At 41.9% G+C, this 27,767-nt stretch overlaps 1 protein-coding gene across 3 annotated transcripts in view; it reads right to left on the reverse strand.

Moving 5' to 3' along the window:
* Positions 1–27,767, reverse strand: part of NAB1 (NGFI-A binding protein 1) — a 67,078-nt gene that overhangs the window by 16,338 nt on the left and 22,973 nt on the right. Inside the window, exons 3-5 of one of the 3 annotated variants that reach the window (XM_058188559.1) lie at positions 17,519–17,652; positions 15,520–15,571; positions 2,895–3,011 (exon numbers count right to left, since the gene is read on the reverse strand). In XM_058188559.1, coding sequence (XP_058044542.1) covers positions 2,895–3,011; positions 15,520–15,571; positions 17,519–17,652 — 303 coding nt within the window. Of the gene's footprint in view, positions 1–2,894; positions 3,012–15,519; positions 15,572–16,480; positions 16,533–17,518; positions 17,653–27,767 lie in introns of all 3 variants that reach the window. The other 2 variants (XM_058188549.1, XM_058188569.1) reach the window with 2 other exon arrangements.

Raw genomic sequence — 27,767 nt, forward strand, 5'->3', positions numbered from 1 at the left:
AAGAAAAGCCAGGAACTTTACAAATGCAAACAACTTCAAAGTGTTATTAATGCATTTTATATGAAGCTTTATCCATTTCTCATTTAACTTTTTTCCTAATCATGTTACAGTCAGCTGGTACAAATATCAAATCACAACATTGGAGGTGGTGGTGTTGACAAATTAAGGTGATAAAAAGAGAAGTAATTCTGCAGGCAGAAAAAACAGCCAAGGAGATGTCCCTAAATTAGAAGGCTCGATCTCAAATGTATGTCTCTGATCTTCTCCAGCTCCCTCCCATCTGGAGTTGTTAGGAAGGTTATTTTCAGCTATCCTGATTTTCAGAGAATCCCCAAAGCTCCAAATTAACTGTTTCCCCAACTACGCCTCATTGCAGCTCCATACCTGATTAATCAGAAGAAAACAGAGGCTGCTTATGGTATTTGGCAGCCAAGGAATGGTCCTCCTTTCAACCTGGCTAGTAGGAAGGCTTGTCCTGCTATTGCAGGGTCATTTACTTGTTTTGTATTTGATCACTTTACATCAACCCTGACTTTACTGAAGCCTTATTCTACCCCACTCCTCAAGCCTGGAGGGTTCATGAAGTTGGAGTAAAGGGGAAGGAAAACAGGTGAAAATTAATGGCACCAGTTGCTTTACAGGACAAGAAATTCGGAGTTGGGGACTCCATGGTTTCAACTATGAGTGTAGGTACTGTAGAACAGATGTTTGAAAGTGTTAAATATCTGGGGTAGGCAGAACATCTGGCAGCTGGGAATTTGGTCCATTTCCCAACTTTGAATTCTTTAAGTAAGGATGAATTTTTGCAAGAATTTGTAGGAATTGTTTCTGATTTAGAATTATGGAATCATAGGGAAGGGACCTTGGAGGTCTTCTAGTCCAGCCTCCAAGCCCATGGCAGAATTTACAGAAAGAGTTTGATTTTAAAGTACTTAAATCACTTTCAGTTTTTTGCAACAGCATGTGCTATGGAAATTGACAATGCTGGACAGGAATTACAAAGTTTCAATATGACACAAGTTGAGCTTCTATGGGTGTTAAAACTCCAAAATTACAGATTTTCATGTTTTTTTCCTCAAGTTACTCATTGCTTCTACCATGTTTCCCTGAAAATAAGACCCTGTCTTATATTTTTTTGAAACCCAAAATAAGTGCTTGGCCTTATTTTCAGGGAGGTTTTATTATTTTGGGGCGCATGGAGCAAGATTGGGCTCCTCTTGCCATCTTTCTAGCTGATCTCTAGCTCTGCGTTTAAATATTTTCAGGGAGGGCTTATTTTCGGGGGGGGGGGTATTTTAGCGCATGCGCTCAAAAACCCGATTGGGCTTATTATCAGGGGATGTCTTATTTTCTGGGAAACGGTACAAAGATGCCAGCAAGTAAATTATTTTTATTTAATAAGTTTATACTTAATGGTATACTGCAATAGTGATTACAGGTAGTTTTCTGTTAACAACAGTTATTGGGACTGCCAATTCGATCGCTAAGTGACATAGTAATAAAACACGACATCAGGTGGCCACTTGTGGTGGTTTAGGTCCAACAGCACACGATTGCCATTTGCAATCCCCTGCTGGTTTCCTCATTGACTTGCTTGTCGGAAGCCAGCAATGAAGGTCACAAATGATGATCATGTGACTTTGGGACTGTGACCACTATAATTCTGAGCCGGTTGTTAAGTGCTTGAATTGCGATCACATTACCACAGGAATGTTACAATAGCTGCAATTTCAAGGACCAGCCATGAGTCTCCTCATTCAGTGCCATCATAACTTCAAATGGTCAGTGAATGAATAGTCGTTAAATGAGGATTACCTGTGGTTTTTTTTTTCTTTTTGATCTCACTGCAGACTTTTTCATCATATCAAGAAAAGCTAATAAGCAAGTTCTCATTTGTACATATGACGATTTACGGAGACTCGTTTTAATAAATCAGAAAGAATCTGGTAACAGCCAATTTTTTCAGATGCACCGTGCGCTGAAGCGCATGAAAGCTTCTGCCTTTTAACCAAATGTGTTAGTTGGAAAAAGTCACACCAAACTCCTTCAGATTTTTTGCCACTGTAGACTAAAATGGTTCACCTCCTACCACGTCTGTTTTAATAGGTTTCTTTTTTCTCCAAACGTAACTTGAAAGGCATTTAAACATTCCCTTGGCTTCAGTAGATAGGATTCCTCCCCCACCTTTCAATTTAGAAATTATAACCAATCGTCTTTCTAAAAAGACAGAATAATTTTATGTGTTATATGCTTACATTGGGAATAACAGCCCCTAGGCCGACCTTAAGGATTTTTTTTAAAAAAAACTGTAGGGTTAGGGAATAATAGGGATGTGCAAAGATCAGACTCTTCGGTTTTGAGTTGAAAGCAGCTGTTACTATTTTATCAGAAACACACTGATGCCATTGTGACCGCATTGTAGGTGTTCTGAGTCAAAACAGCCCTGTCTGAGCTATTTTGGATTTCAATTACTTTGAATTTGAAATCTTTTGTACAACACAATGACAGAATATCCTGTTAAAGAAAGAAGTGTCCTGTTAAGGAACAGGAGTTACCAACTTACAACCATTCATTTAGTGACCAAAGTTATAATGCCACTGGAAAAATTAATTATGGCACATGATCACTGCAGCATCCCCATGGTCACATGATCGGGCACATGGCAACTGGCATGTATTTATGATCATGTGATCACCATATATAACATTCCCAGCTGGCTTCGAGAAGCTGGATTCACTTAACAATCGCATGATTCATTTAACTACAGTGATTTGCTTAATAACTGCTGCAAAAAAGGTCGTAAAATGGGGCACAACTGACTTAACAATGAAACCTTTGGCCTCAATCACAGTTGTAAGTCTGCCAGACTACCTGCAATTGGACTTCCCATTTACCTGGGAACCAAGTGCTGCTAGGTCTTCACACTTCCCTTTTGACAATGCTTGCTGTAGTTTCACTGGATCTTCTTGATAAAAACTCTGGATGGCATCTTGGAAATCAGGAAAGCCAACCTATCAACATGGAAGATGGCAAAAAGAAGCGTTTAGTAGAGCAGAAGTTTTCTACTTGTAACACAGAAAAAAACTAGTTACCTATATTAGCTCTAGAATAGAATTCTTAACTGCCAAGTGTGATTGGACACACAAGGAATTTGTCTCAGTGTACATACAAGCAATAAGTGATAAATCATGATCATAGTCATCATAAAAATATATTCATCATAAATCATAAGATACAACACTTAGTGATAGTCATAGGATACTAAATAAGCAACCAACATAAATCATACTAGGATACTAAATAAAACAATATAAATCGTAAGATTTCACATTTACAGCCATTGTAGCATCGCCATGGTCAAATAATCAAAATTTAGATGCTTGGCAATTGATTCATATTTACGATGGTTGCTGTGTCCCAGGTCATGTGATTCCCTTTTGCAACCTTCTGATAAGCAACGTCAGTAAGCAACCAGATTTACTTAACAACAAGTCTGTCTGTCTGTCATCTGCACCTCTATAAGTGCCTGGTTTGGTTCTGCAACCCAACAAGACAGACACAGACTTCAGAGAATAATTAGAATTGCAGAGAAAACAATTGCTACCAACCTGCCTTCCATTGAGGACCTGTATACTGCACAAGTGAAAAAAAAGGGCTGTGAAAATATTTACAGACCCTTCGCATCCAGGACTTAAACTGTTTCAACTCCTACCCTCAAAACGACGCTATAGAGCACTGCACACCAGAACAATTAGACACAAGAACAGTTTTTCCCCAAATGCCATCACTCTGCTAAATAAATAATTCCCTCAACACTGCCAAACTAGTTACTAAGTCTGCACTACTATTAATCTTCTCATGGTTCCTATCACCCATCTCCTCCCAATTATGACTGTGCAACTGTAAACTTGTTGCTTGTATCCTTATGATTTATACTGACTGTTTTCTAATATGATTTGATTGCTTATTTGTTCCCTATGACTATCATTAAGTCTTGTACCTTATGTTTCTTGACAAATATATCTTTTTTTTTATGTACACTGAAAGCGTATGCACCAAGACAAATTCCTTGTGTGTCCAATCACACTTGGCCAGTGAAGAATTCTATTCTATTCTGTTCTGTTCTATTCTATTCTACAGTGATTCTCTTAACCGTGGCAAGAGAGATAGTAAAATGGGGGAAAACTCACTTAGCAACAGAAATTTTGGGCTCAATTGTGGTCATAAGTCAAGGACTACCTGTACCAACGAGTTATTGCAAAGGTTAAAAAAATAAGATGATGTCTTATCTTTTTGAGAGGCACACAATAACCATACAGATATACCCTTATACCTGAGCAATGCAAAAAGAGAGGAGAACATTTCTGAAAACACCAAGGAAGCTACAAAAGGTAAAACAAGCATACAAATTAAGCTGAAAGCAAAAGTAAAAGAACTAAACATCCTTCTTTTGGGCTATAAGTAAGAGCCTAGGGGGGAAACCAGCGGCTTCGTTCTACCAGCCAAGCAACCTTTCAAAAATTGATTTGAGTGTTGGAATTTCAAGAAGGGCCTTGAAGCAGCTATAATGAGCATCTTCAACAGATAGCAAGTACGACTCTCAAGTGAATACTATGCTGATTATCTCTTGTAGTATTGCACTTGTGGTGATGATGTCATTGGCACCAACTGGTATAACACCCAATATGTTCTCAGCTAGGAGAACTGCAGGCTATCTACCTTTGGAGACAAGTCAGCGTAAATAAAAATATAATATCTATGAAGAAGGATTGGTCTATAGGATGAACTGAAGCCTTGAAAGAAACCACAGATGGCCAAGAGCCTGGAGACAATGAAACTTCAAAAAAGGGTCCAAACCAAACAATGCACAGAGCAACTGGAACCGAGTTAGGGAAGAACAGGAGATGGACTTGTGAAGAAAAACAGCTAGGTGCTTTGGGCAGAAGGTGTAAATTGGCAAAGAAGAGATCTATTTTGGAGGAGGGGGGGTGGAAAAAGAAAATTGCTAGAACTAAAAATAGACAACATTCCTGCAAAACCTTTAAAGTGGTACAGAAGAGAAATTCTGTTAGGCTCTATTCTACTGTTACTGAATCCAGTTCAAATACCTTGTAATAAAAGCAATGTTTCAAATACTGCCCCCAACTCCTCAACCCTAAAAGGAGCCACTGTGTTATTTTGCACACTGATCTAAACCACACCAAAAAATAGGTTTCCAATTTGGCTCCAAAGTACTTTTGGGTTAACTTGATTCATAAAGGCCACTGAAATTTCCCCTCTTAATTAAATGAACGATGATTAAAAAAAGAAAATAAATACAGCTTTAATATCAAATGATTATAGGCATCATTCTAAAATGTGGACTACATGGAAATCCTGCTCTCAACTATTTTCTTAAAACTTTTTGGGTCATAATTCATCTGTAATTTTTTTCGTTCAAAATATCAAACGCCTCAAGCAGAAGTTTTTCTGAATGCTATATTTGTTTCTCTTTGTTTCAAATTGCTCCTGTCCCAACAGAAATGGTGACCATACACAACAAATGGTGAATTACACTAAATTATAAATATGGTTTGTTTGTTTTGGACAGTGTATGTGTGCATCACAATTTAAGACCTGCCCATTTGTTCAACAAAATGTGACTGAAAATTTTAGGGTGTTATATGTGAATGCAGGTAATCTATAATTCCTGATGAATTTCATCCTTCAAGAAATAGGTAAAGCTAGAGGAGTGCAGCAATGAATAAACACTGCTGACTGATTGAAGAAAATCTTTGTAACTATTAGCTGTAGCATCACATCTGCTCTCTTGGCTGCCTTGGGATCAGATGCAAATACCTGGGCTTCTCCCTTAGAAATAAAATTGGGACAGGCCTAGCTGTGAGTAGAAACTATTTATCAGGCTTTTGCTGCACAACACCTTCTTCTTGAGATGCTAACTAAAACAAACAAAGGTTATTTAAAAAAAAAAACAAGAGAGAGCGAGCCTCCATGAACCTACCATTTCTTTCTCCTTATTGGTGCTTATGTTCTGGCCTGTGAAAACACGCACACATGCCATACGTCCTTCCAACTTGGCTGTTCTAACAGCGATTTCTTAGAGCAGATGTTCTCAGTACCACAGGCGTTTTTCTTCCCCCTCTGCTAACCCTGCTCCCACTATGTACACACCAGACTGCAGGGCTTCTGGATTATTGCTTTTTTAAAAAAAAAAAATCTTCAGGGAGCAAAAGAAATCCCACACTCTCCCTTTGCAACCTCGTTTGACAGTGGCGTGGGCAGGCTCATACCTTCTTTCTTTCCTTTCTCTTCCACCCTATCTAAGGCTGACATTAATGCTGAACTTCTCTCCTGCTCCCCCATCCCACTTTTCCCTGTAGGCCTCTTATTCCCACTGAGCTTTTCAGGCACTGAACTTTGCATCAGATTCCCCCCCACCCTTCCACTGCAGCTAGCTGTTTTCAAAATGCCTTTGTACCTCTAGTCCATAGGAGGGCAAGCATGCCAAAGTCCCCACCCCCTCAAAGCATGCTTACACGCACACACACCTTTCCATTTCTTCCCAGCTGCCAACGCTAAATTTGGAAAGGAAACCTCTACCCACACAGCAGATACACAAACAAATAAAGCAGATCACAGTAACCCGGCCTTCTTTGCACAGCCAGTAACTCCCTCTGCTTTCTCTTCACATCTCCACCCCAACAGCCTGCACACAGGTGAGGGCCTTGTGAGAAGGGTTCCCTATTCATGCCTGGCGAGAACAGGGGACACCTCCAAAATACGAGCAGCCCCCCCCACCTCCTTGAGAAAGTAGCTGCTTGGAGGAAAAGGGACAGCTTTTGTGTGGAATGCAAGCCCTAACAGCGACTCCCACTCATTGAGTCCAACTCTCCTTCCTTGCATTCTTTCACCCACTCCCTCTGCTCCCAGGGACTGTTTTTTTACCAGATTCCCACCCCCTCTTCTTTCCCTGCCTGCCTGCCTTCCTCCTACAGCCCACCTCCCTACCCATCCTTCCACCGACCAAGAAAAAGGGAGGCATCGCAAGGAGGAAGTAGGAGAGCCTTTCAGGAGTAATTGGACATAATTGTTGAGCTCCCACTGCATTTATTGAGCCTTTGCCAGGTTTATGGCTGAAGCGAAGCATTGGGAGGTTTGCCTACACAGTTGTTCTCTCTCTCTCTCTCTCTCTCTTTCTCTCTCTCTCTCTCTGTGTGTGTGTGTGTGTGTGTGTGTGTGTGTGTGTGTGTGTGTGTGTAGGTTATTACAGTGAAAAATAATTTCACATTGTGCCTCAGGCATTCGTTTCCAACAGGTATTAAAATGCCCTGGCAAGGTCAAAACCTTTTACACCCACCAATGTGGAAATGCAGAGAGCAGACACAGAAGTAATGAGAGCCTAGATTCCGAGTTTCACACTCCTTACTTAAAGAAAAGATTTCCTGAAGGCAGAGAAAAATAGTTCAGCACATATCAAGCAGCTATTTACACTTCACAAAACGTAAGTGTTTAAAGACACCTGCCACAGAACAGTACATGTTCCCCTTGAATAGGCTGAAATGTCCAAGTCACCAGTTCTCAGTGAGAAATGTGTCCTTTTTATTTTCTAGGTTTCCCTTAAAAACAGAAAATAAAGCCCAAACAAAAAATATAGCTTCCAGGTCCGACACTTGGTTTTAACCATCGCTGCTCTATCAGAAGGAGGAAAACAAAAGCTAAGGTGAATGTAGACTTTAAACAGCTTCATGTTAGATAGCTATGCTTAGTGTATGGAATAAATATAAAATTAGGTTTTGCCCAAAAACACTTTGTGGCTTTCAGTGCAAGAAGCCTTTGATGAATATAAATAGATAATTTACCATGATGTACTATCATTCTCACAGCAGGATTGTAAAATGAAATCAGGAAGATCTGAAAACAGAGCAATGCTAATGTTTTTCTAATGTACAATTCAGAAAGGTTTAACGTGGATAACAAACGTTATGGTTTTAAACAAAGAAGACTGAGTTTGAAATAGAATAATGTACCAATGAGAGTCATGTTGTTGCTAAATTGTATACTTTTTTTTGAACTATGGGACAGAAGAAGAAGTGCAACGAATGTACAATAAAATCTTTGGTTATAATGTACACATGGATCAATGGGGAAATGTGGTTGGAAGAACTGAAATGTTGGTATTTCTTACCAGAAAATCTGTCTAGAATATATAAAAATCTTTGCTGGAAATGCAAATAATATGAAGGGACATTTTACCATGTTTGGTGTACATGCAAAAAAAGCTTTAAAAAATGGATAGAAATACATACATTAATCCAGACTATTTTGAAAGTTAACGTACAACTGAAACCAGAGATTTTTCTCTTGGGACTATTGTAGAAAAAAGTGGGGGAAATTTGTTTTTATATATGATCATCATAGCAAGACTGATGCATGCTCAAATGAAGAAAGGTTCAACAATACCCACAATGGAGAAATAATTAGTGAAGATGACAGAATTTGCAGAGATGGCTAAATTAATTTATATTTACATCTGGCTGGAAGACTTTTTGCATGAAACAGAAAAAAATGCACTCATGATTTGTGGTTTTGATGATTAGGGGGGAAAAATGAATACAAAACCTGAGCTTTTTTTTTTTTTTTTGCAATCATAGAGTAATTGTACTCTATTTGCTGCAGAAGAAATCAGAAGCTTCTTCATATTCCTTTTGGTTCTCTTCTGCATTTTCTTTTTTCGTTCTTCCTTCGTTTATTTCTGTGCTTCTTTTATTCTTTATTAATTTGTGTTAATTTTTATGTTCCGTGTAAAGCTTTTAATAAAATTTATATTTAAAAAGTAGAAGAAATGGGAATTGTGCATCAGAATCCCACTTAAAGGGAGCCCCTTTAAGATGAATGCACGATGTTGTCGGTGTAGCAAAAGTAGAAACAGATTTACTTTTAAAAATGGCAAAGCTCAAGAAGTCCTTTTTAGTGTATGGATGGAAAAGAAGAGACTGCACTTTAGCTGGATCCCCCTGAATTTCTTTCAAGAAAAAAATATATCCCAAATAGATCAATATGGGCAGGTAAAAGGCATATTTCTTTAGCTTAGCCTAGAGAGTGTAGTCATAAAGGCACACAGGGAGTGCCCTAACTTGTTTACTGCAGAGATCAGCTTAGAATCAATGAGAAATAATAAAATAAAGTTTCATAAATTGCATGAAAATTGAGAGACTAATTCCTGATCTGAATAACATTATCATATATCCAAACATTTGTTACCAAAGCCACCCAATATATAATGCAATATAATGCAATATAGCACACATGCCCTTCCTTGTATGAATCAGATTGTAATATTCCTTGAGATTTAATTAGCTAAATATGTATGCCTTCTGCAGCATCATTGCAAGAGCTCCAAAACCAGGGATATAGATTCCTAATTAGGATACTAATAATGAACTACTTTTCTCATTAGAAAAAAAAAAAGACAAGACAAGACAAGACAGAAACACTGGTCAGGGACAAAAAGAGAAATTTATGGGAGTTTCCATGCCATGAATCATCCTGCAGGGGAGATGGGCAACATAAAAATTTAATAAGTAAATAGATCATGTATTTTGCACGCAAGATAGGATTCATATTTTACTGCAGCATGATAAACCTAAGGCCCTACAGCTGGGAGGTTTGCTTGTCAATTCAAATGTTGTATTATCCCAGATAATACAACAGATTTTGAATATGAAGCCTAGTCCACTCCAAAGACTAAATGACAAAGAAAAGCTAAATAAATTTCTTGGGATTCCTGACAATTGCTAATGGTAAGAGAGAAAGATTCAGAGTAATCTCAAATCCAAAGAGGAGTTTAGATGAAGTAAGGCAGGGATGTCAAACTGGATTTCTTCAAGGGCTGGATCAAAATTGTATTTCTCCAGGGGCCAGCAGGGGTGAGAATGGGGAGTGGGGGGGGAACAAGAGGGACACCTCCTGAGGCCCACATGTGGCCCATTTTCAGCCTCCCGTAGCACTCTGTTAGCCAAAAAAGGGCCTCGTGAGACCCATTTTTGGCGGGGGAGACCTAGAAGCAAACAAAGTAATAACCAAAAACCAACATGGGTTTGTCAAAAACAGATCATGCCAGACTAATCTTATCGCATTCTTTGACAAAATGACAAAATTAGTAGACCAGAGGAATGCTGTTGATATAATTTACTTGGACTTCAGTAAAGCATTTGATAAAGTAGACCATAACCTACTACTAGATAAAGTAGAAAAATGTGGGTTAGACAGCACCACCACCAGATGGATTCGTAACTGGCTGACCAACCGCACTCAACGTGTAGTCCTCAACGGAACTACATCCACATGGAGGGAAGTATGCAGTGGAGTACCCCAAGGCTCTGTTTTAGGCCCAGTACTCTTCAACATCTTCATCAATGACTTGGACGAGGGGATAGATGGGGAACTCATCAAATTTGCAGATGACACCAAGCTGGCAGGAATAGCCAACACTCCAGAAGATAGGCTCAAGTTACAGAAAGATCTTGACAGACTTGAACATTGGGCGCTATCTAACAAAATGAAATTCAACAGTGAAAAAGTAAGGTTCTACATTTAGGCCAAAAACAAAATGCACCAGTACCGTATATGTGGTACCTTGCTCAATAGTAGTACCTGTGAGAGGGATCTTGGAGTCCTAGTGGATAACCATTTAGATATGAGCCAGCAGTGTGCAGCAGCTGTTAAAAAGCCAACACAGTTCTGGGCTGCATAAACAGAGGATAGAATCAAGATCACATGAAGTGCTAGTACCACTTTATAATGCCTTGGTAAGGCCACACTTGGAATATTGCATCCAGTTTTGGTCGCCACGATGTAAAAAAGATGTTGAGACTCTAGAAAGAGTGCAGAGAAGAGCAACAAAGATGATTAGGGGACTGGAGGATAAAACATATGAAGAACGGTTGCAGGAACTGGGTATGTCTAGTTTAACAAAAGAAGGACTAGGGAGACATGATAGCAGTGTTCCAATATCTCAGGGGCTGCCACAGAGAAGTGGGAGTTGGGCTGTTCTCCAGAGCACCTGAGGGTAGAACAAGAAGCAATGGGTGGAAACTGATCAAGGAAAGAAGCAACTTAGAACTAAGGAGAAATTTCCTGACAGTTAGAACAATTAATCAGTGGAACGACTTGCCTGCAGAAGTTGTGAATGCTCCAACACTGGAAATTTTTAAGAAAATGTTGGATAACCATCTGACTGAGATGGTGTAGGGTTTCCTGCCTGGGCAGGGGGTTGGACTAGAAGGCCTCCAAGGTCCCTTCCAACTCTGATGTTATGTTATGTTATGTTATGTTATGTGTGAGAGCTGCATGTGGCCCATTTTGGCCAGCAGAGGCACCGCAGGCTGGTCCTTTGACATTTCCAGACTAGCCCCCTGGGCTGTATTTAAGCACCCCACATGCCGGATCCAGCCCGTGGGCCTTGAGTTTGACACCCCTCAGGTAAGAGAAGAAAGCATGTCTCATTATTTTAGGATATTCAGTGAAAGGTGCCAGATTCCAGTTAGAACTGCAAATTGTATTTTCAAGCCTACCTTGATCTGTAGAGTAACAGGAATGATTAAATGTTGACATGAGACTCTGAATAACTGGGCTCCATTTAATTTCAGGGTGTCTTTGAACCCCTGGAATCTGGAACAAACTTTTTTTATCAATTGGCCAGATCTGGAGCATATGGGGCATTTACATTCAAAATAACTGTATGAGCTCCTGTTCTGGCATGTCATTCCTATGAATTCCTGTGAATTCTGTTTACAAACCCTGAAACCCTGACCCTCAGACTGTGTGAAAATCTTAACTTGAATTTCAATCTTTGAAATTCAGACAGGATTTTGACTTCATGTCTGCCTGTTCTTGTTGAAAGCAAAGCTACCTAGGGAAGCTTTCTTTCCCAAAGATCGTTTTGATTTATACATTTCTTTCCCTGTCTGTCACTTTTCTACTCAGTCTTGAGTAAATTGGTATTCTCACTTTGAACTGATGCAGTGGCTAAATTCTTAATATAAGCACAGGCTTTGTGCACACTGCTGTAACGTTTCTCCAACAGATATGTAGGCTCAACTTTAATAAGCAGGAGGCAACTGAAAGGGCAATGATATTTCTGGTATCTTTCTTTCTCACCCATATTCTGATAAAATTTTTCCACTGATATCTGAGCAGACCTGAAATCAACATCTCTGGGAGACCTGACAAACTAATTTGTTTCTTATTTCATCTCAAATCTTGCTTTAAATTAAAGTGAATCCATTTTCCTCAATAGGCATTTTTTTTTTGCTAAAAACCAGCAATTTTTTTTTTTTTGCAAATTGTAGTCATATCCACTGTAAATGGCTGTAAAGATGAGCCAGTTGCCAAGCATCCAAAATGCTACAGTATTAACTGCAGTGTATCTGTGTATAGGCATGTATGTTGCAACTATCGTATTGTCAAAAGGATTATAAGGAGCTCTGGAGAAGTAACTTTGAACAGTTGTTAAGCAACTAGTTGTAAGTTGAAAACTACCAGTATTTATTCTATGTTTGTGTGGCAATTCTCCCTGGCCTGAGAATTAAGTGATTCCTGCCTTATCAGTTTCAATCCTTATATTAATAAATTTAGCGGTAAGGAAGTAAAGCATTTAAAGCATATTAAACCCTGCAAAATTCAAATACTTAGAGGGGAGGGGAGGCAAGATGTATCTGAATTAACATATGTGGCCAGCTGCCAAGCATCAGAAGTCTGAAAAATTGAAGTATATCTATTTGGATCTATTTCAGGCTTGTATAAATAATTATAAGCTGTTAAAAACATGACTCAAAATGCATCCAGCAAAACTAAAATCAAATATATGTGAGGTGATATACTGATGTTACTGGCAACATTTGTTATTTGTGACTGTAAAAAATACAAAAAAGGAACACTGGAAATATATTTGGAAAGCAATGTGGTACACAGCACTACTGAATACTTTACTTAGTTAGAGAAGTCTTATATTTAAGACTTTCTGTTCAGTGCAATATTGGAAGGAGTCCTTAAAGTGAGTACACAAATGAAAAAAAAAATTCAAAGTGAGAACGATCAGTGGAACAGCTTGCCTCTGGATGTTATGGGTGCTCCATCACTGGAGTTTTCAAGAAGAGACTGGACAATAGAATCTCCTGCCATAGGCAAGGGATTGGACTAATATCTCTCCAAGGTCCCTCCCAACCCTGAAGTTCTATGTTCTATACCAGGAGTGTCAAACACAAGTCGTCACAAGACGTATCGTGACTTTCCCCACCTTGGCTAAAACAGGAATGGGAGTGGCTGGCACGTGACGCATCCGGCCAATGAATTTGACACCCCTGTTCCATACTGTTGAAAAATCACCAATAGAATTGATAGAAATAAGTAAGTTTTAACTATGTATTTTTCTTCACCCCAACTCCTTCTTTTAGCCCATTTTTTAAAAAAACAAAGTCCACTCAAAGCAAAGCAATCAAATTAAAATATGCCTCCCTAAAAAACAAAAACGGAAGAAAAAAGCTGAACCTACTTCCTATTTTTTTTAATTATAATATATTAATTCCCAGAACATGTATCTTCATACTACATTCATACTACATGCAAACTGAAGGATTTTCAAGCTCAATTCCTAATACAGTATAGGAGTTCCACTGTTCAAAGTGTAGGAGGACCAAAGAATATCATTTAATGTGAATATTGAGTGTGCACAAATTGAATTGAATTGAATTCATAGAAATCTAAATAAATTTGATTAATAAATAAATAAAACCAACTCAGCAATAGTAGTTGCCAATAGAATTTGTTGTCTGTGTTAAAAAAACAACAATTTACAAAGACCAGCAGTTTGTGAGACTTAAGCTGTGGGCTATTTTTTGTTTGCTTGTTTGTCATAATTGATACATATATGACACACATCAAAAAAAGGAACAGAGCTCAATAAACAGAGCCACTATTTTGATATGTTTGAGACATCCCGTCTTTTATCATACTTTTGGTCCATATCACCTGATATATGAGACAGAGACAAGTCTAACACTTTGAAGTTTTACTGAAAGTAAAAGAATCTTCTCTATATTTGTGCACTCCAGTTTCTAAAATTTAACATCAACAGTGTTATTTAAAAGTAAATCTTAAAGAAGAAATACTGACTAAAGCTCCTTTGGCTTGCTATATTTAGTCAACGTCCCAAAGAGAAACAAGTATTTCTTCAGTGACTCAGGAAATACTCTCTCCAAGGAGATCTAAAATGTTTCCTAAAATGCAGAAAATCTGAATGAGGAAATACAGCTCTTTGAATTATCTGAACAAAAGCAAGGTTGTTTTATTTATACTGAAAAATAAACAACTTTACTTCCATTTATGCCATATGATTATAGAACAAGACTTCAACTCAGTCCATGATTCAATATAGCTTCCCCAGTCTGCCACCATCTAGGAATTGCAGTTCCAAGACACTGGGACTGCCTACATGGGAGAAAGTCAATTTAGCAATAGCAATAGCACTTAAGACTTATATACCGCTCCACGGTGCTTTACAATCCTTTCTAAGCGGTTTACAGAGTCAGCCTATTGCCCCCAACAATCTGGGTCCTCATTTTACCCACCTCGGAAGGATGGAAGGCTGAGTCAACCATAAGCCAGTGAGATTCGAACTGTTGAATTGCTGGCAATCAGCAATCGGCAGAATTAGCCTGCAATAGCTTAACAGTCCTTACTGGTAAGTCACAACTGTCATCTTAATTGCCATTAATTAAAGCTTAATTGCAAACTGTGGCTGGATGACTTTGAACCAATCAATCTCTCTCAAAATGCAACCCTCTTTACAAGATTGTTGTGGAAAATAAGGAGGTAGGAGAAATATATATGCCATCTTGAGTTGTACAAAATAAAAGGTCGGATATAAAATCAATAAATTGATATTTCTCTCAGGTCATCTCTCAAATAACGTTTATAATTCACTTTGTCAAGAAAAAAAAACCCCTAATATTTTCCTAGCTGGCTTTCAGGCCTGAGGCAGGCCTAGAATTTACAGTCTCCTGGTTTCTAGGCCAGCACTTTAACCACTATACCAAACTGATTCTCAATTATCATAAAAACAGTCAAGGGCCATTTTAAACTACCACAATTATTTTTTATATTATTGAGAAGTGACTTGAATTGATTTTCATTTTAAATATCTTACACCCCTTTTGAAGGCAAAGATAGTTTACAAGTTCATTTCTATAAATAGACTAAAAAGTAATGCCATCGTACTCTGTTTTCTTTCTCCAATGGACTCCACAAACTACTTCCCATTATTTGTGATGATAATCACTATCTACAGAATCCAGCCTTGGGAAAATTGGATTATATTTACTTCAGAATATTTTTGGGAATATTTTACTGAAACAGGTAATCTTCGTAAAGTGACCTGTTTGACTGTTATTTGTTTGCTTCCTCTTACAAAAGTCAGTTTTAGTAGCCACAGCTAGACAGAACAAGTTAAAAGTACAATACCTCTATTTTAATTCTCTTTGGTGATAGTTCATCCCTTTCTCCACATTTAGACCTAGAAGATGAAAAAATATATATATTTAATAGGAATGTGTACATATTTTTAGAAAAACTATTGCAAAACACCTGCTTTGGAAATTATGTTTCTCTGAATTTATCTTCATTTAATTTATTCATATGCTTGTCTGTTCATTTGCAGAAATTTTATACTGTCTCAATCTGAGACTCTTAATTTTGAGGCAGCTTCATAGTTGGGCAATGTACATGTAGTGGCCTTGACAGACAAAAGGAAGAGCTGCTATCAAGACAATGGCCAAATAAACAAAATTTAACTTTGGTGATTAACTCTAACTTGAGAAAACATCTCAGACAAAACTCTCCCTAGTTCTTATGAAGATAAAGGGAGGCAGGAGGGAAGCACATTGATCAATATGTTTACTAACACTGGATTGCACCATCTATGGCAAGAGGAGAGAAAGTGAGTTCCTATAAGCAATACTCCCTAAACATATGACAGATGAGAAAGATTTTTACCCTCTCTGGGAACACCCAAATAGTCCTCTGATTAAAAAAAAAGTAACTCTCCACAACACTGATTTTTAAAAAATGTGCTGTGGATATGTGAATGTTTCCATGTTCCCAACAGAGAAGTATGATGCAGTTGTCTACAGTTAAATTGTTCAATCCTCTGTGCTCAAAAAAGGCTGACATATGACACAGAATGATATCTTGAATGTAACATTTTCAGTGTAGCAAGAATGCACCAGCATTCATACTTCCCATTTGGTTCATATATTTGTATCGGGCCTGTAAGACCATAGGGCAGAAAGATTGCAAACTGATTTCTAATACTTTGTAATGTACTAATTTCAAGTGACCTGTTTGACTGTTATTTGTTTGCTTCCTCTTACGAAAGTCAGTTTTAGTAGCCACAGCTAGACAGAACAAGTTAAAAGTACAATACCTCTATTTTAATTCTCTTTGGTGATAGTTCATCCCTTTCTCCACATTTAGACCTAGAAGATGAAAATATATATATATTTAATAGGAATGTGTACATATTTTTAGAAAAACTATTGCAAAACACCTGCTTTGGAAATTATGTTTCTCTGAATTTATCTTCATTTAATTTATTCATATGCTTGTCTGTTCATTTGCCGAAATTTTATACTGTCTCAATCTGAGACTCTTAATTTTGAGGCAGCTTCATAGTTGGGCAATGTACATATAGTGGCCTTGACAGACAAAAGGAAGAGCTGCTATCAAGACAATGACCAGATAAACAAAATTTAACTTTGGTGATTAACTCTAACTTGAGAAAACATCTCAGACAAAACTCTCCCTAGTTCTTATGAAGATGAAGGGAGGCAGGAGGGAAGCACATTGAGACTTCAAGGTAGACCAGACTAGGGAAGGTCTTTACATTTTCTCAGGTTACAGTTCTCCTCTGGACTCAGGTTTCTTTTAACTATCTTGTTTGGGACTCTTCTTCCTGTGCTTCAAAACTATTCTGCTCACTGAAGTACATTGTTCAATATGTTCACTAATACTGGATTGCACCATCTATGGCAAGAGGAGAGAAAGTGAGTTCCTATAAGCAATACTCCCTAAACATATGACAGATGAGAAAGATTTTTACCCTCTCTGGGAACACCCAAATAGTCCTCTGATTAAAAAAAAAGTAACTCTCCACAACACTGATTTTAAAAAAATGTGCTGTGGATATATGAATGTTTCCGTGTTCCATGTTCCCAACAGAGAAGTTGTCTACAGTTAAATTGTTCAATCCTCTGTGCTCAAAAAAGGCTGAGATATGACACAGAATGATATCTTGAATGTAACATTCTCAGTGTAGCAAGAATGCACCAGCATTCACACTTCCCATTTGGTTCATATATTTGTATCGGGCCTGTGAGAAAGATTACAAACTGATTTCTAATACTTTGTAATGTACTAATTTCAAGTTACGTTGTTGGTTGTTGTTTTTTTAAATGTAGCTTACTTGGTGGTCCGGTAAGTGTACTTGTATGTAACTTCTCGAGAGATCTGCCGTGCCAGAGCAAAGAGTTCATCCCTCCGGGTTAATAGTGCATTATCCTTGACACATAACTGAGCAGCTGCTTCATTTACTGTGAGCTACAAAAACAACATACAAAAAAAATATGACTCATTAGCACATCAGTCCTGGAAAAGCTATCTAAGCCTGTAATACCTGTGGCACTGCTCAAAACATTAGTGGTATCTATAGGAAGCTGGATTACTGTCCAGCTTTGTTACAATTTTCTAATATGTTTTTTCATGGAAGGAAGCAGTCCTTCTACTCAATCACCCAGCAGGTCTTAAGTATTTATAATAACTAGATACCTACTGAAATAATTTAATATCAACAAAACCTAGTTCTCACTGAGAGACAGGCTGCTTTTTAGAGAAAGTACAGACTTCCTTGATATTATGTGCTAGTGTGTGAGTAAGCAGTGATGGGAAGGAATCAGGTTTTCAAGATCCAATTTTTGTTAGAATCATGTCCACCAACGGTAGCTAAGTGCAAAATAGCCTTACATTCAATTAATGATAGAGTTAGGGAAGGAGATGAAATGATCTTGGCTAAAGCTCTGAACTCACTATTTAAACTCTCTTCAAAACTTCCAAGCAGCTTTACTTTATATTAACATTCATTAGTTTATTTCCCAAAATCTTAACAAGAGTAATGTGAGTTTAGAGTTAGGGTTTTAGTGCTGAATCACAAAAAAAACAACCCTCTGCTTTATCTCCTAGCAGTTTTCAGTATCTCCTGGACCATGTGCAAAGGCTGGAATCTGGGATGGGGAATCACTGTTCTCAGGGGTTTTCCTCCTTCCAAAGCAGGTGGGTCCAATCAAGCATAATTGAAGGGGAGGATCAATCCTTCCCCACATAATGCCGCATAGATTGACACTTATCCACCACTTATTTAATATCTGCCTAAATTACTGGTGAAGGTCTCTGAGGGGCCTCTGTGGCTCTGGGGCCTCTGAAGGTCTCTGAGGGGCCTCTGTGGCTCAGACTGCTAATGCAGTCTGTTATTAACAGCAGCTGCCTGCAATTACTGCAGGTTCTAGTTCGACCAGGCCCAAGGTTGACTCAGCCTTCCATCCTTTATAAGGTAGGTAAAATGAGGACCCAGGTTGTTGGGGGCAATAAGTTGACTTTGTATATAAATATACACATAGAACGAAGACTATTGCTAACATAGTGTAAGCTGCCCTGAGTCTTCAGATAAGGGCGGGATATAAATGCAAATAAAAAAAAAAGGTCATTCACGGGCATGGAATTAAATATCATCAATATGTAGCAGATACTTAGTTGGATATCTTAACTCCAGCCCAGACAAGGGACGTGTTGGATGTTCTATCACAATGTCAGGAAGCTGCAGAGGGTTTGGATGGGAAAGAACAGATTTTGATTTAATTCCCACAAAACAGAGTAGCTTAACCGAATGGCATAAGCCCCATGCTTGCTTGCTTATTTATTTATTTATTTATTTATTTATTTAGTCAATCATATATAAGACAACAGGTAAAAGTATAAACATAATTTGGATACTTGAAAAGAGTAAGTAAAAAGGACAGGGACGGTAGGCACGCAGGTGCACTTACGCATGCCCCTTACAGACCTCTTAGGAATGGGGTGATGTCGACAGTAGACAGTCTAAGGCTAAAGTTTTGGGGGTTTGGGGAAGAAACCACAGAGTCAGATAGTGCATTCAAGGCATTGACCACTCTGTTCCTGAAGTCATATTTTCTGCAATTGAGTTTGGAGCGGTTTACCTTGAGTTTGTATCTATTATTTGCTCATGTATTGTTGTGGTGGAAGCTGAAGTAGTCATTGACAGGTAGGACATTGTGGTAGATAATTTTATGTACTACGCTCAGGTCAGACTGAAGTTGGCATAGTTCTAAGTTGTCTAAGCCCAAAATTTGGAGTCTAATGGCATAAGGTATTTTATTCCGGGTAGAGGAGTGAAGGACAGGTGGTAGCTGTGGCTAGGAAGAACTTCGAACGGGTCTACCTTATGCAGCAGTTACCACTTTACTTTATTCTCTATGCACAGAGAGAAGCTCTCTCAACAACAAACAAAACATTGACAAGGGTAGGACATATGACAACCATTGCATTTTGTAAGTGCAGGAAGTTTCAGAATGGATTGCAAGCAAAATAAGCAAGATTCACCAACATTACATATTTTATCACATGTGCTAATTTCTGTAGTCATTGCCTGTAATCTTAAACTTCCTTAGAAATTGAAATTGAAATATATCAGAATTCTAAATAAGTGCTTCATATTAAGTTATGATTATTAATAAACATTTATGAATTTAAGAATATGCAACCATTATACCCTAGCAATTATTGTGGGCCAGAATTACTTCCTTGGAACTTTATAACCAACAAAACAACAACATTATCTACTGTTACTAGTTTTCACATTAAGAACACTCTAAAACTCTTCCGTTTCTTGAAAATAAATCAAATTTCTAAATCTTACAGTGAAGACACCTGTGTGATCAGCACTAGGAAGTGTACAAAAGTTTTCTGCCCACTTCAAATCCTGATGCTAATATATATGGTTTGTAATATAGAATTAATTAATGACATTTTTAAAGTAAACATGTATAGCCTTCCCAGAATAAACAAAACCAACCTATGTATACAATAAGATTTGTTTCAGTCAACATTCCTCTTCCACCATGGTGCAATAGCCTTTGTAAATACTGACTGGTAAGCAGAAATTCACATACTTTGGGTGTGATTCAAGTAGCTTGATAGCCTAGAACAAATTATTATGTTGGCAAGGATGAGGCAAACAGAAGTAGGGATAAAGTGAATGGATGGAATCAAGATTACAGGACTGTCTTTCAAAGAATGACAAGTTTATTAGCAAAGACAGGATGCTATTATGAACAATCTGTTTTGTTGACACCTAAGATACCAGAAATATGTCATATTTTTGTACAAATTCAAACTAATCCATTTTAATTTTTTATCTTTATTCCAACATGTTCAAGTACTCATTCCTTTTCAAAACCAATATTTCAACAGAACACTAATTTATATAAAAGAAGAGATGAAGCAACTGGAAGCAATGACATCTATCTTACACCTAACTATGTCACCAGAAATAGTCTATGGAATTTCAGTGCTGCCCAAAATTTATAAAATAAGCATGAACAAAAGAATTACTGCAGATTTGACAATCTATTAAGAAAGAGCTAATAAAATGAAATAGAAGGCTAAAATGGCTTTATATTAAGCCACACTAAAATAACAAGTTGGTTACACTCCTGTTAATATATTATTTTAAAAAAATAAAGTTTTAGGAAAGTTAATGCTTAAGATTAACTGATGCATTTAACCAGGAATGGAAATGACAGTAAGATTAGACTACCAATTTAAGACCTTCAATGCACAAGTAATTTAATTTTCTAACAAACAAATTAATTTGGGGAAGTTTCCCCCCCCCAAATAGCATGTGAACAAATTAATTTTACTGCTCCTAGGAAGAAAAAACTTTGCCTCACAGCTGGCTAACTAAGAAATGGCTCCTTTTCTTAAAATGTTGTGGAGACATTTAGAAGAGTTGGAGCAAACAGAAAATAATTTCCCAATCAGTAAATTTCACCTTGGTGCTATGTGAGCATGATTATTTCATTACCTGACTAGGTAACATTGTCAATATACTGAGTTGGGGTTTGCTCTCTGTTTAAATATAGTAGTATGCCCTGCCCTGTCAGGGATTAACGCCAGACAAACTGGTAGAAAACAATACCCTAATCAAAGAACTACCAAGAAGAAAACTACCCACACACATACACACTAGCACCGAAGATGTTAATGAAATGTCTGCAAGTAAACAACCAAGCTCAGAGAGAACCAAGGAGTCCATAGTTCAACACTGAGCTACATATATTCCATTCTATTGATACCTTTCCATAGAATTAATAAATAGAATGTACCTCTGCTTGGTTCTAAATAGACTCACAAAAAGAATCCCCCGTAATTCAAGTATTTCAGATCTAATTTATTTAGTAATGTATAATTCAACAAATCTTGACTTAGCATGATCTGTGAACCTATAATCAATACATGGGATATCTTACTTAGTATCTGGAGTTTATGACAGTCTGGATGGGGAACAAGAAGCTTTCAGCTGAACCCTGGCAAGATTGCGTAGGTTTGGATCTGGGGGCCTGATAAGGCTATCATTTTTATTGGTTAGATGGGTTATAGAAACCCCAGACTGGCCCAGTGCATAATCTGGTCCTCCTGGACTCACAACTCCTGCTTGAAGAGCAAATGGCAATTGTAACTAGAAGGGCCTTTGTACAGCTTCCAAGTTGTGCATCAGTTATACCTATTCCTAGATCAGGAGGCTCAGCTTATAGTTACTTATGTCCAATTACCTCCTGATTGGATTACTGTAATGCCCTTCAAAGGTATCCAAAAGTTTCAGTTGATGCAAAACGCAATGGTACAAGCAGTTATGTGTGCTTATAAAACATCACATTATGTGTCATGTCTGAGAGCTGCATTAATTGCTAATGTGCTTCCAAGTCCAATTCAAGGTGCTGGACTGAACTTTAAAGGCTTTCATGGCATGGGAATGGGCTATCTGAGGGACTGTCCCTCTTTTGATTTCATCGGCTTATCCCATCAGATTTAGCAAGCATGCTGCAGGTCATGTCACTCAGAGGACTACACTTGGCATGTCTCAAGAGAGGAGGCTTCTTTGCCTTGCACCCGCCTTATGGGACATTATCCCTCACCTGCCATCCCCAAGTGAGGTGGGGCATTGGTCTTACTTCAGACACTCCTTCTCGTTGAGTGGAAATAGCATCCAGGCATGGGTTGAATTCCGTCTGCTCAATTGAAGGACTGAGCCTGTGCAGAAACTTGAAACCATGCCCCTTTGCTAGGACCTTCCAGCTTTTGACAAAGGCGAAGGACAGACTCGACTTGTCAGTAATGTCAGAGTCCAGATAATCGATGATCAGACCAAACCAGGTGGGGGTGGATGCTATCTCCACTCAACGAGAAGGAGCATCTCAGATAAGACCAACGCACCTTCTCCATCCTAGTGAAGATAGCATCCAGGCATGGGGAATACAAAAGAAAACTGTCCCTGGTACTACGGGCAGGCCACAGTCTGATCAGTGACGCCTCCTTCTGTATGGACTCTTTGTAAAACCCTGCAACCGAATGCTGCCTCTGCAGACACAAACATATTGTTCTGTTTCCCTTCCCCCAATACTCCCAGCAAAGAGTCCGTCAGAGGCCTTCCTTTTTTTTTCCTTTTATTTACATAGATACATGTCCTGGCCACGTCTACCCACGGGCCTGCCAAGTTTCTGGAGATAACGAGGAAATTATAGATAAGGCCAGAATTACTCACGAATATATTCTTCCCTCCATGAAATAGTTAGCTCGCGCCAAATTCATTGCTTTGTCCGAGACAAAAAACCAGGAAGTCCCGCCTCCTATTTATAGTCTCTGCAGATGTCACTGCATGACAATTATGACTTGGCTTTGTCCCAACTCTTCCGCTGCTGCGCACGTCGATCAAGCCTTCGTAATCTTGCGTCCCTCCAAAACTGTTCTTGGGCGTTGCCAAATCAGAAGAAGGCCGGGAGAATCAGGCCGTGCCGGCCCCTCCCTTGAGTGGGTGCCAGGGAGGAGAGGGCTCAAGAGAAACAGGGCTTGCCAGGTCTTCTCCCTCATTTTCTGAATCATCCGAGTCCAGGAGTCTGGGTCCAGGAACCTGGGTCACAACACTATCCTCACCGCAGGGCCCTTCCCCGGGCTGACGATCGGGATGCGGTCGGGCTGGGTTCTGCTCATGGAAGGCCTGCACCAGGTCAGGGCATGAACGCCGGAGGCATCTACCCAGGAGAAATCAGTCCCGTATCCCTTCCACGCGATCAAATATTGGAAACGACCCTTTAGCCAGCGAGAGTCTCGTCGCTGTGGACTTCAGATTCCTCCGACCCGTCCTCGGCGACAGTGACGGGTGCTGTTGGGCACCGAAGGGGACTCGGTGTGGCCTCAGGAACCAGAAGGGACCGTGAAAACGGGTGGATCCGCATGGATCGTGGCAGGGTCAGTCGGTAGGCTACCGGGTTGATGACTGCCTCGACAGGGAACGGGCCGATGAATCGGTGGTCCAACTTTACCGGCGGTCGGACGGGAGGTGTTTGGTGGAGAGCCACACCGGTCTCCAACTGCCAGCGGGGCGTTGCCCGTCGGGAGCGGTCAGCGGACCGTTTGTAGTCCTCCTTTGCCCGATTCAGCTGCTGACGTACCAACTGTTGGACCGCATGCAATTCCGTCAGGAAGGTCTGCGTTCGGGAACAGGAGAGTCGGTGGTGCCAGAGGAAGAGCCGCGGATGGTACCCACATTGGCAAAGAACGGGTCATCTGAGTAGAGGTGTGCTGAGAGTTGTTAAAAGCAAACTCCGCCAGAGACAGGTAGTCGGCCCAGTTGTCCTGTTGCTGGTTGATGAAGCAACGGAGATACTGTTCCAGTATACCGATGACCTTCTCTGTACCCCGCCGGTCTCCGGATGGTGCGATGACGACAGACATACCTGCACCTCCAACGCGCCATCAGGCTCTTCCAGAAGCGGGCTGTGAACTGAACTCCGCGGTCCGAAACCACCCTGTCCGGTAGACCATGGAGGCGGAAGATGTGCTGCAGAAAGAGGCGGGCGTTTTGCGGCTGTGGGCAGTCCGCGGCATGGGATGAAGTGTGCCATCTTGGTGAGCATGTCCACCACCACCAGCACCGTGGTGAACCCAGAGGACGGCGGCAGGTCTGTCAGGAAATCCATAGAGATCGCCCCAGGGTCTGTCGGGTGTCGGCAAGGGTTGGAGGAGCCGGGAGGGGCCCCGTGGCGGTCTTGGCTTGCCGGCACGGTACGCAGGATGTCACGTAGGCATGTATATCATGCCGCACTGGGCCACCAAAAGGTCCGTGTCACCAGGTGGAGGTCTTGAAGAACCCAAAATGTCCTGCTGCAGGGTTGTCGTGGCACTGGGTCATGACGAGGGCTCGGAGTGGTCCTGTGGGCACATATAATCGCCCCGAAACTTGAGTAAGTCCTCCTCCAAGGTCCAAGGAGGCGTGGGGCCCACCTCCGCTCTCCTTTGCTGCGACCAGGCGTCCTGGCGCTGCGCCTCGCACCTGGGCCCGCAAGTCCACTGGCTCCGTGCTGCGGCCAAGGCTTCTGCCGGCAGCACTGTCCGTGGAGGAAGGGGTCCTTGGCGCAGAGGTACTCTGGCTTGCGGGACAGGGCATCCGCCCTCCGGTTGTGACCGCTGGGAATGTAGGTCACGCGGAAGTTGAACCGGCAAAACAACGACCACGGATCTGCCGCTGGTTTAACTTCCGAGCTGTGGTGAGGTGCTCGAGATTCCGATGGTCCGTTCGGACCTCCACCTGATGTCGGGCCCCTCAGATGGTGTCGCCAAGCCTCGAATGCAGCCTTGATAGCCAGCAACTCTTTTCCCAGATAGTGTAGTTGCGCTCGGAAGGTTGAGTTTCCGGAGTAGTAAGCGCGGGAAAAAGTGTGCCACCATTCGCCGGAGCCTGTAGCAGCACCGCTCCCAGAGCCACATTGACGCGTCCGTTTCCACCACAAAAGGCCGGAGCGGGTCGGGATGCCTCAGGACGGGTTCCGTGACGAAGGCTTTCTTGAGGGCTGTGAATGCTTCTTGCTGCGGGGACCCCACGGAATGCAACCTTCTTCCTGAGGAGCTGGGTAAGTGGAGCTGTCAGTGTGGCGAAGCCGGGATGAAGGTCCGGTAGTAGTTGGCGAAGCCCAGTAGGCGCTGAACATCCTTCACCCGACGAGGGCTTCCCAGCTACACAAAGCTTCTACTTTACATGGGTCCATGGCTATGCCCTCGGGCGAGATGATATGCCCGAGGAATTCTATGGAAGTCCGGAAGAAGACGCATTTCTCCAGCTTCGCATTGAGTTGTTGCTCCATAGCGTTGCAGAACCAGACTGGCGTGTCGAAGGTGGCTTTCCTGGACCGGGAGTAAATCAGGATGTCGTCAGGTAGATAACCACGAACCGATCCAACATGTCTCGGAACACGTCGTTCATGAAGTGCTGAAAACGGCGGAGCATTGGTCAACCCAAATGGCATGACAGTGTATTCGTAGTGTCCGTATCGGGTGCGAATGCCGTCTTCCATTCGTCTCCTTCTCGTATCCGCACCAGGTTGTAGGCCCCGGAGATCGAGCTTGGTGAAGATCGTGGCCTCCGCAACCTTTCCAGTAGCTCCGGGATGAGCGGCGGGGGTAGCGATTCCGCACCGTAATGGCGTTTAGCCGGCGGTAATCACAGCATAGGCGCAAGTCCCTGTCTTCTTCTTCACAAAGAGGACCGGGGCCGAGAGAGGACTTTGAAGGCGGATGAACCCTCGGGCCAGGTTTTTGTCCAGGAAGTCCCTGAGGGCGGCCAACTCGGGCTCCGACATGGAATACAGGCGTCCCACAGGCAGTGGTGCGTTGGGCAGAAGGTCCACGGGGCAATCGTAGGGCCGATGCGGGGGTAGTCGGTCCGCCTCCTTCTCGCTGAACACGTCGGCGAAGTCCGCCAGCTCAGGAGGCAAGGTGATGGCAGCGGTGGGGACGTTCTGGCCGGCACAGGTGTGGCGGATGTGATCGACGCACTGCAGACTCGGGAAAGAGATGGCGTTCCGCGACCAGGCCACCTGAGGATCGTGGGTCCGAAGCCAGGCCAACCCAAGGACCAAGGGAAAATGAAGGTCCGCCGTGACATAAAACTGGATCGCCTCCTCATGGTCCCCAATAGCCAGGCGCAAAGGCTGGGTGGCGAATTTAATGGGGCCGGACACCAGTTCTCGTCCATCAATTGTCTCTACCCGCATCGGAGGGTCCACCGGAACCACGGGGACCGCAAACTGGGTCACAAAGGCCTGGTCCATAAAGTTTGTTGTGGCCCCTGAGTCCACCAGCGCATGCGCCTGGAGCCCGTCCGACTGGTTCCCCAACCATATCCGTGTGTCCAGAATCAGATGCCGAGGGGGCCCAGAGTCTACTTCCGCAACGTCCAGTGGGGGCTTAGTACGTGCCCGACCTAGGGTTTCCCCGAGGTCGGGCCTGCTCCGTTTCCCGATGGGTCACGCTGTGATTCGGGGACCGGCGGGCGTGCTTTCTGGGGCAAGAAGCGGCGAAGTGGCCGGGCTCCCCACAGTACAGGCACAATCCCCCTTGGCGCCTCCGGTTCCGCTCCTGGGCTGTTAGGCGAGGTCTGGCCGCTCCCAACTCCATGGGCTCTTCCGCAGTGGTTACAAAACGTGGGGCGACCCTGGGTGCTGGTGGTGCAGGAAGTGGGGGTGCAGATGTCGACGGAGGGTCCCGGGGGGTGCGACGGGACGGTCGCCGCTGCAGACGGGCATCGAGGCGGAGACAAAGGGCACCAAGTTGTCGAGGGTCCGCGGCGCCCACGCGGGCCAGCTCGCCTTGCAATTCCTCTGAGAGTCCCTCCTGAACGCGCCCACCAGCGCTGCATCATTCCAGTCAGAGTCCTGGCACAAAAGACGAAATTCGGCGATGTACTCCTGCAGGGGCGTTTCCTTGACGGAGTTCCTTAAGGCGCCTGGTTGCCGTCAGCATTCGAACGGGTCCTCATACATGGTGCGAGGTGCTGCCAAAACGCTGTTGGTCCGCCAGCAGGGGCTGTCCTGGAGCAAGAGGGCGTGGCCCATCGGGCAGCCGAGCCGGAAAGAAGGTTAATCACGAAGGCCACCTTAGCCCGGTCGTCTGGGCAATCCTCTGGCCTCATAGCCATGTAGAGCTGGCCCTGTCCCAAGAAGGTCGGGGACCTCTCAGGCTGCCCAGGAAAATTATCCGCACGGTTATCGGGCACTGCGGCGAGGAGGAGGTGGGAGGATGGGGGCTGCAGGCACATTCCTGGCAGCAAGTTGGCCTGCCAAGTGAGCCACTTGCTGCTGGAGCTGTTGATTAGCCGCTGTAGCTGCTCTAACTGCTGCTGTACCTGCTGCTGATCCATCTTTGGTGGAAGATGTTTTAGTCAGGTCTTGGACAAAATGTTCTGTTTCCCTTCCCCCAATACTCCCAGCAAAGAGTCCGTCAGAGGCCTTCCTTTTTTTTTTCCTTTTATTTACATAGATACATGTCCTGGCCACGTCTACCCACGGGCCTGCCAAGTTTCTGGAGATAAC

The sequence above is a fragment of the Ahaetulla prasina genome, chromosome 1, assembly GCF_028640845.1.
Source record: "Ahaetulla prasina isolate Xishuangbanna chromosome 1, ASM2864084v1, whole genome shotgun sequence".
NCBI classification, from domain to species: Eukaryota; Metazoa; Chordata; class Lepidosauria; order Squamata; family Colubridae; genus Ahaetulla; species Ahaetulla prasina.